The 9,932-nt window shown below is 52.4% G+C and overlaps 1 protein-coding gene across 1 annotated transcript; it reads left to right on the plus strand.

Annotated features, from left to right (window-relative positions):
• The first annotated feature begins 5,399 nt into the window (after nt 1–5,399).
• On the plus strand, nt 5,400–9,932 carry LOC134066426 (kelch-like protein 34). The gene is made up of 2 exons (XM_062521770.1): nt 5,400–5,597; nt 5,926–9,932. Exon 2 carries the CDS (start codon nt 5,928–5,930, stop codon nt 7,722–7,724), a length of 1,797 nt encoding a protein of 598 aa, XP_062377754.1. The 5' UTR covers nt 5,400–5,597; nt 5,926–5,927; the 3' UTR covers nt 7,725–9,932.

The raw sequence follows: 9,932 nt of genomic DNA on the forward strand, positions 1-9,932 counted from the left end.
CTGTAAAGTTCCTTCAAAATGGCAGCCAAGAGTGCGGTGCTCTGTTGCCAGTTTTGTAGCTGGTGATTAAAATGGGGGAAAGATGTCCGCTTTGGCAGGGCGACTCTGGAGACCAAAACATGGCGCCAGTGGTATCAGTGGACATCCGAGAGAGGCCAGCTGCCCCTTGCTTGAGCATATACGTACGCTGCTTGAGATTGGGAGTACTAAACTGCCCGCGCCTGTCGCCCGAGTTAAGGGTGGCGTTGTCCCTTTCTCCTCTGTCGAGTGTGAAGTCTGGGGGTGCCAAGGATTACCGGGGCATTTGCCACAACCCACAATGCACTGGGAGAGCAGCTGCCCCAGCTAATCAGTTAATCCCTCCCTTTATCTTCCTGTGCCCACAATACCCCAATACCACACCAGGAGGATGAGCTAAGCTCCAGTTTACAACTGTTTTCAACCACTATCCCCTCTGTGACAGAGTGGCTTCATTGATTTACAGCAGCTATTCTACTTCCCACACAGTTTGGAGCCCCTGATGCGTCTAATCAGAGACAACATGGACCACGAGGAGAGATCGGAGGCCATGAATTCTCGGCACATTATTATTATTATGGATATTGTTTTCCTGTTGGGGAACAGAGATGCAACAGAAATGCAACTGAAATAAACTGCTTTGCAAAGTAAATAAACTAATAAACAAGATATAGCATCCACAATTCTGCAAATACATAATTACGTAAATACGTAATGTTATTCATTTCACTACAGAAACATACTCATTTCATTGCAGAAAATGAAAGGATGCATTGTGTAAAATAGCATATCTATATATCTTAGCCGGGAAAAAGCATCCAATCACTTGACCTTTACTTCCTGCAACAGTGACGGGTCACTTCTGTCAAACATGTCACTTGTCACAGCGTGGCACAACACGCGCATATAAAACATGTCCCGTCTGCTGTCAGGCATTTTATGCTTGGACCAGAACAGTCCTTTGAATCCCTCCCAAGAGGCTGCTGCGCACTGAGCCCTGGTCCAAGGCTCCATGGCCCGGCCCCTGTCAAGCCATTCTAGACCCAAACACACTGACGGTGCTATATATAGGCTAATGCACCATCCATCTCAGGTCAGACTGCGTATCATAGAGGACAAACAGGACAAGATCACTCACACTTGGGTGGCCTCAACTCTCTCTTCGTGCTGGCTAAAATCTTTGTGCTGTTCCAAGTCTGTGCAAAGCTGTCACATACATTTCGTCAAACTTTGATCTTATCAGAATGAGAACAATGATCAATACAATATGTGAAGTGTTAGAGTAAAACTCCACCATGGGGGTTTTGGTGTATAACTAGCAAGTTGACTAAAGGAAAGTGTGCTTGCAGAAATGTTGCAAAGACCATGTAAACAGCCAGGCTAGCACTGTCAAATGCTTGATAGCATGCTATGATGTTGTTTAGTGATATGGTTGGCAGTGTTGAGCTGTGAAAGCTTTTCTAACATTTCCAAGAGTCCTGTACTACAGGACAGTCAGGACGTCCAGTGAGAATCACGAGTGTGTTTATGTCTGTTACTTGCCCATGTAGCATCAAAATGATCTGGAAGATAGGGCCAAATCTAGTCGCTCATAACAAACATGCTCCTTAACGAGTTGGTTTATAACATGCTAATGACATTTACATTTATGAATTTAGCACCTTTATCCAAAACTTCTTACAGGAGAGTAACATTCAAGCTACAGTACAGAGGAGACCGTAGCTAGGCATTACTACTGCATTCAATGATATGATATTAGAGGAGACGAGTGCATGTATTAGAAGTTTGCACATAATAAGGGTCACTGGAGCTAATTTATCTTCTAATAAGCAGGGCAAATAGGCCATCCAGCAGCTATAAACAGATGCAGGTTAATCATTGAGCATGAGGTGTGAGCATGAAGCAATGATTCAGTGCATCTCTGGCAGCCAGTGTGAGATTGCCAGGTAGGTTGAATACCGCACGCAAGCACATACCTGCACTAAACCTAATGTGAATCACACGATGCTGAGACTGGCAACACAACAAGCATAAAGATGTTGGGAGTTGGGACACAGGCTTTTTATAGACGCGCATAAAATATATCTCAACCCTGTCTGTGTCTGAGTGTGTGTGTTTATGTGTGTGGATGTCTGTCTGTGTGTGTGTGTGTGTGTGTGTGTGTGTGTGTATGATTTTATTACATGGATGTTGCCAAATACCAATCCACCTAAAACACTCCACTCTTTTAAACCAAGACGACCTTTAGACGTGTCTGGCTCTTAAATAACACTTTGACCTGGAAGTGATGTGGAACCATCTTAGACGCCACTACTGAAATCCCTTCAGAAGGAAAATGACAAGATAGTAAGATGACACCAGTTGTTTGCTGCCAAAGAACATTAACAGCATAGAGTAGACATGCAAACATCCATCCACATGGCTACACAGGCACTGAATCCCTCCCCCACTCTCTCCCTATCTTTCTTTCTCTCTCTGTCTCTCTCCCTCTCTCTCTCTCCTCTCTGTCTGTCTGTTGTAGAGCACTCTGGGGGACTACTGTCTCCAGACACCACCAGGATGTATTGTTCTGATAATACTGTGGTCTCAGTGGCAGCTGAAATGGGCAGTGTGAGCTCATTCTGCAACGCGTGTGCATGCGCCTGTGTGTGTGTGTGTGTGTGTGTGTGTGTGTGTGTGTGTGTGTGTGTGTGTGTGTGTGTAATTCCACAGGAGCCTGGGATCAGAGGATGCTTGCCCAGAGTGTGACATGGAACACTGGGGTGAAAATGTCAGCAGAGATCTATCATAGCTACCGCAGACACACACACACACACACACACACACACACACACACACACACACACACACACACACACACACAATGCATGTCCACACAATCTATCTCTTTCTTTCCAAAAAGCACACACACACACACACACACACACACACACACAGAGGCCATATAAAGGTACAAAGGCATGCCACACCCACATCTAAACAGACACAAGTAAACAAACCATATACCATAAAACATTCAAATAGCCTAAAATACCCTCTCTCACACACACACACACACACACACACACACACACACACACACACACACACAGTGACCACAGCTCTGAGCCAGCAGCTATTCATGAAGGATGATGAGAGTCTCATGCGGTCTGTGTGTGTGTGTGTGTGTGTGTGTGTGTACGTGCGTGTGTGTATGTGTGTACTCTTCTCTGGGTCACACACCAGCAGCCATTAATCAAGCTGCCGCCTCTTCTCCTCCAGTCCAACACAAACAAACCTGCTCTCCTCTTTCTGCTCTGTCACTCTGTATACAGAGTACATCTCTTTCTCTCTATCACTCCCTCTCTCTCTCTCTCTCTCTCTCTCTCTCTCTCTCCCTCTCCTGCCCTGTCCTGCTGTGTTCCCCATGACCACACACTCTGGCATGCCTAAGACACTCTTCTCCTTATCGCGCCGGCTGCTGCCTGCCTGGGCCTCAGTTGCTGCAGCGCTCTCATTCCGTCCTCTGATAGCTCTAATCTCTTATCGGACTTTCCATGTTCTCTCCCTCCACTCCCTGTCACGGCCTCCCTACTCACTCACTCATTAACTCTTTCTCTCTCTCTGTGTTTGTGTGTGTGTGTGTGGTGTGTGTGTGTGTGTGTGTGTGCGTGCGTGTGTGCGCGTGTGTGTGTGTGCATATGTGCGTGTGTGTATGTGCGTGTGTTTGCGTGTGTGTGTGTGTGTGCATGTGCTTGCGTGTGAGTGTGTTGTGCATGTGTGTGATGTGTGTGTGTGTGTGTGTGTGTGTGTGTGTGTGTGTGTGTCTGTGTGTGTGTGTGCATGTGCGTGCGTGTAAGTGTGTTTGTGCATGTGTGTGTGTGCATGTGTGTGTGTGTGTGTGTGTGTGTGTGTGTGTGTGTGTGTCTGTGTGTGTGTGTGTGCATGTGCGTGCGTGTAAGTGTGTTTGTGCATGTGTGTGTGTGCATGTGTGTGTGTGTGTGTGTGTGTGTGTGTGTGTGTGTGTGTGTGTGTGTGTGTGTGTGTGTGTAAGCATGCGCACCCATGAAGCAGCTCATCTTTCTATTTCAGTCTGTCTGGGTGCTGAAGAGTGAGATATGGTGGTTGGTATCATGGGACTTGAAGACCCCATCAGTGTTGTGGTTACCAGCCTAATTACTGAGGGCTACTGGAAGTTGAGTTTGTGTGTTGTGCTTATTTACTGAGGGCTACTGAGAGTTGAGTTTGTGTGTTGTGTTTATTTACTGAGGGCTACTGAGAGTTGAGGTTGTGCTTATTGACTTAGGTCTACTGAGAGTTGAAATTCTGTTTAGAGAACACTACATTGCATACTAAACTATAGTCTCATCTGTAGGCAGCAAGGGCAGCAGTTGGAGTTAAGACTTCACTCTTTTGTACTTTTGTCAAACTCCCACTTGTGTCCTTCTTCACTCTCTCTCTCCCTCCCTCTCTTTCTCTCTCTCTCTGTTTATTTCCATCTCTAACAAGTGGTTTGTCCTCCTACAGCAATTCTCTCCGTTCCTCAGTGCACCCTTTTATTCAGTTCACAGCTGTCTGCTCAACCAGTGGACTCATCCTCCTATTTCATACTGTACATCTATTTCTTGTCTTTTTTTGGAGGCAGCCATATTGTTTATCCCTCCATTGCTTCGTTTACCTTATCTGATGACCTGACCAGTAGTACCTCGTGTCTGTCCCCTCGGCCATTTGTCTGCCCTGTTCTCTAACTTGTACTAGAATCTTACTAATGGACTGCTCTGAATTTTTAACTCCTGTTCTGCCTTCCTCTTTGCTCTCTCTATGATTTACTTTCTCTCTCTCTCTCTCTCTTTCTCTCTCACACACACACAATCATTCTCTTTCTCACACATGCACACACTTTCTCTCTCTCTCCCTCTCTCTCACAAACACTTTCTCTCCCTCTCTCTCTGTCACACACAAACACAAATACACACAAACACACACACACACACACACACACACACACACACACGTTCTCTCCCTCTCTCTCTCACACACAAACACACACACACACACACACACACACACACACACACGTTCTCTCTCCCTCTCTCTCTCTCCGTGCTGATAATGAGAGGAGCTGCTATGTCAGACATGGAGTAAACAGACGGGCATGTGTGAGGTCTGCCAGGGCAGCGTGGTGTTGTGGTGCCGGCTGGGGCGCGCGGGGTGCTGGTATGTGTGTGTGTGTGTGTGTGTGTGTGTGTGTGTGTGGGGGGGGGGGGGGGGGGGGGGTTAGTTGTGGGTTGGCGGAGGGTGGGTTGTGGGGGGGGGGGACTAGGGGGCGTTGGTGTCTGATTGACCCTCCTCTCAGCTCACAGACAGCATGTCAGATGTCTCTGACAGTTGAGGGATCAACATCGAAAGTGTCACAGCTGCACCAAAGGAGACAGAGAAGAGGAGAGAGAGATAGAGAGAGAGATAGAGAGACAGCAGAGAGGAGAATATCTTTATTCCACTAGCCTGCTGCAGAGACGACGACGTGCCTTTCTCCTGTCTTGTACTTGACCCCTTCCTACATTTCACCTCCACTCCTCCTCCCCCTCTCCTCCATCAAGGTAGCGTAGCCTTTTGTTCTGCCTTTCATTCTCTTCTGCACGCTATCTCTATTGCCTGCTCTAGCTCACTGACTTGTCTTTATTCCCTCCTCATCCCCCTTTTCCTCTCCCTATTCCCTCTCTCCTCTCCTCTCTTGCCCTGCTCCCTCTCTCCTCTCCTCTCTTGTCCTGCTCCCTCTCTCCTCTCCTCTCTTGCCCTACTCCCTCTCTCCTCTCTCTCTTGTCCTGCTCCCTCTCTCTCTCTTCTCCTCTCTTGTCCTGCTTTCCCTCTCTCTCTCCCCTCCTCTCCTCTCTTGCCCTGCTGTCTGTCCTCTTCGCGTGAGCGCAGCCATGAGTTACTTCCTGGTGCTCAGCAAGTGCCACGGCGACAGCGTCCTGTCTCAGTACCAGCGTCTCCGCGACGACCAGCGCATGTGCGACATCGTGCTGGAGACGCGGGGCGTCCAGTTCCCCGCCCACCGCTCGCTGCTGGCCTGCGCCAGCGACTACTTCTGGGCGCTCCTGAAGGACCACACGCGCGAGTCCCGCGACACCCTCCAGGGCCCCCTCACCCTCAGCCTGCCCGCGCTGACCCCCACGGGCCTGGAGCGCCTGCTGGACTTCGTCTACTCCTCCTGGCTCTGCCTCTCGCCCTCCACCCTGGAGGAGACGCTGGAGGCCGCCCGCTACCTGCAGGTGAGCGGCGCCGTGGACCTGTGCGCCCGCTACATCGCCGACAACCTGGCGCCCGAGAGCTGCTGCTTCTTCGCCAACGTGGCGGCGCGCTACGGGCTGTCCGGCGCGCTCAAGGCGGCCGAGGCGTACATCGCCCGGCACATGCGCGAGCTGCTGGGGGGTGGCGACGGGGACGGGGAGCGCGCGGGGCTCATGGAGCTCAACCTGGGGTCGCTGCGCGAGTGTCTCGGGGCCGAGGACGTGCCGGGGGTGCGGGAGTCCGAGCTGCTCGGCCTGGCGCTGGACTGGCTGGACCGGAACCGGCTGCCGGCGCTGCAGAGCAACCTGCTGCTGAGCCACGTGCGCTTCGGGCTGGTCGCCCCGCGGGAGCTAACGCGGCTGACCGCCGAGCGCCCGGCCCTGCGCACGCCCTTCATCGGTGGCCTGGTGGACAAGGCCCTGCAGTACCACGCCCAGGGGCCGCTCCAGCCGCTGCTGCAGAGCGCGCACACCCGGATCCGGGCCGCCGCCGGTGGGGACGGACACACGCTGCTGGTCGGCGGAGGGCCGGAGGCCGACCGGCCGCAGCGGCTGGTGCAGAGCTTCGACCCGGAGACGCGGAAGTTCCGGACGCTGGCCACCCAGCTGCCCGGCCGGCTGCAGCACCACTGCGTGTGCGTCCTGGGCGGCTTCCTGTTCGTGCTGGGCGGCGAGGAGGTGGAGACGGACGGCGAGAGCGAGAAGACGGCCGTGATGACGGTCAGCGGGCGGGCGTGGCGCTACGACCCGCGCTTCCGGCGCTGGGACGAGGCCGAGCCCATGATCCAGCGGCGGGCGCGCTTCGCCTGCTGCGTGCTGGACGGGGTCATCTACGCCGTGGGCGGGCGGGCGGAGCCCGGCGAGCCGCCGCTGTCCACCGCCGAGAGGTACAACCTCCGCGCCGGCTGCTGGCGGAAGAGCGCCGGGCTGCCGCACGCCGTCCACGGTCAGGCGTGCGCCGTCCTCGGGAGGCGCGTCTACATCTCGGGCGGCATCCACGGCGAGGCCGTCGAGAGCAGCAAGGACGTCCTGTGCCTGGACGTGAGCGAGGGCCGCGCCTGGGAGAAGCGCGCCGCCATGTCCGTCGCCCGCTTCGGCCACCAGATGGCGGCGGTGGGCGGGCGGATCTACGCCTTCCTGGGGATGTACGAGCAGTTCTGCGACATCGAGCGCTACGACCCCGAGCTCGACCAGTGGACGCGCCTCCGGCCGCTGCTCAACGACCGCTTCTGCTACGGGCTGTCGGCCACGCCCGACGGGCGCGTGCTGCTGTTCGGCGGCAGGAAGTGGCACGACGGACAGGAAGTGGTCATGTCCAACGTGATGGAGTACGACACAGAAAGCGACACGTGGAGGGAGCTGTGCAGGATGCCCGGTCCACTCTGCGGCACGCAGTGCGTCCAGCTGCCCATCCTCGACACGCCGGAGACGTAGACGGAGCGGGTGGGTCCCACATTCAGACCCCTTGACCCCACCAAACCCCTTCCAAGAAAAAAAAAAGTACACACCAAAAAAACTACCCCGTCAAAAAAAAAGGCCTTTTGACAATAAGCAAACACGCAGTGCAAGAGCCTTTGAAAGAGTGGCAGGTCTCATCTCGTATTTGTCACAGTGCAAAAGCCTGCAATGAGATAGAGAAATGAGAAAGCACAGCTTTCATGCAACAGAGTTAAAGCCACGAGAGATTAAGAGAGAGAAAGAGAGAGAAAGAGAGAGAGAGAGAGAAAGCAAGAGAGAGAGAGAGAGGAGGCTTTCACCCGATGCAGAGAGATCCACCGGAGAGATAAAGTGAAGTCGACTTGCAGTAAAGCTCTTAAGAGCTGGATAAGAAGTGAAGTTAGAACATGAAAGTGCTGAGGTAGTGTGGAGTCTAGAATGGGGGGAGTGAGTACAAAGGAAATGACAGCCTGAGGTTAACCCAGGTGGGAAGGAAACGATGCGTGTCTTTGCCCGCTACGACGTGAGGCGTGCGACCGGACGAAAAGGGCAGCCCAGAGAGCTAACGGAGAGGGGTGAACAGGTGGACAGAGCTGTGGTCAGCATGTCAGGAAAGCAACCTCCACACACCGGGTAAAAGAGACAGAGTGAGCAGTAGGAACTGAACTCATTGACTGCGTGGCTAACACTGAATGGGCCTCATGAAAAAAAAAGAATTGTACAGTAGGATCCATTATGTGAAGAATGTGTGTGTGTATGTCTAAGTGACCTTCATGCCATTCACTCTAAGAGACTTGAAAAGCGAGAGTTTGAAAATTAATGTGTATTCCAGGGAGGAAGACTCATAAGTCAAGAGAGAAAGGTGCAAGTTGTTAAGGCCCAGTATCTGACATTTCACATTTCACTACAAATATCTGTTGCACTCAACTTTCCATCCATTGCAATGTGTCACCGTAGATAGACTGTGTGTTCAGATGCTTCATGTGAGTGAGAAACGCATGCAAATAGAGGCATGACTCATCTAACGGAGCCTAACGGTCTCATGACTCTCTTGCCAAGCTGCAATAGGTCACCAGGGCTGAGGTGCAACTGTGCTCCACCGACAGCCAGCCAGCCAGCCAGCCACTGGGTCCTGCAGAACTGATCACTGAGGCAAATCAATAAATGCATAAATAAACGTGTGCACAGTGGCATGTGTGCTGGTGTGCTGAGGCTGCAGAAAGTAGTTTTGTGTATTTTCCTCCATACGATACACTTGAAGTGAAGGGGATAAAAAAAGGACAAAACTCAACTCTCTGGGTTGAGGAGATGAGAAGCAAAAAATAATAATACAGATAAAGTTAGAAAGAAAAATCAGAGCACAGTGAAATCACTGTTAATGGATGCAAAGACTGAAGGGAAAGTACTAGAAAAAAGTGCCGTGGTCTTATGGCTAAACTGGAAGAGGTCAGGGGTTCAGATCCTAAGGAAGAAGCCCCGGTGCTGAAATAACATCCACCTCCTCTCCACTGAGTGTCACTTTGGATGAACATGCCTCCTGAATGACTAAGGTAAACACAGTAACCACCTGGGGGAGGAGAGTGAGAGAGAGAGAGAGAGAGAGAGAGAGATAGAGATAGAGAGATGCACAGAGTAAGAAAGACAGCCTGAGCTATAGACCATGCCCAAGGATAGAGTGAGAGAGAGAGAGAGAGAGAGAGAGAGAGAGAGAGAGAGAGAGAGAGAAAGAGAGAGGGAGGGAGCGTGAGACATGGGCCATGCCCAAAGAGGGAGAGGACAGCCCTAGTCCCTGCCCAGAGAGACGGTGGGTGTGTGTGTAGTGTGTGTGTGTGTGTGTGTGTGTGTGTGTGCGTGTGTGCGTGTGTGATGGATAGCCCTCCTGCCCTGCTGGCTGCGTCCCTCCGCAGGGGAGGACAGACCCATTGATGGCCGCTCCGCGCGCCGCCAGCCTGGCATTTGGGCTGTTAATGGTTTAGCCAAAGCCATTAGCTCCAGCGAGAGGGCCTGGGAGCGCCACAGACCGGCGCTGATTGAAAGCCCCGCACACCGCCTCGGGGAGCAGTTTCCTCCATAACCGGCCCCGCTAACGTTCCCCCGGCCCCCTCTACGGAAAGGTCACATGACCCTGGAGCTTCGCTCTCCGCTTTTCCCGACGCTGATTGGAAAAGATGGTGGAAGCATCTTGTATATCCCGTGCCCGACGCC

Source organism: Sardina pilchardus, chromosome 19, assembly GCF_963854185.1.
Source record: "Sardina pilchardus chromosome 19, fSarPil1.1, whole genome shotgun sequence".
Classification (NCBI taxonomy): domain Eukaryota; kingdom Metazoa; phylum Chordata; class Actinopteri; order Clupeiformes; family Clupeidae; genus Sardina; species Sardina pilchardus.

What these genes read in the sequence shown, in the direction of transcription:
- LOC134066426 (XM_062521770.1), top strand. Translation starts at nt 5,928, where the DNA reads ATGAGTTACTTCCTGGTGCTCAGCAAGTGCCACGGCGACAGCGTCCTG.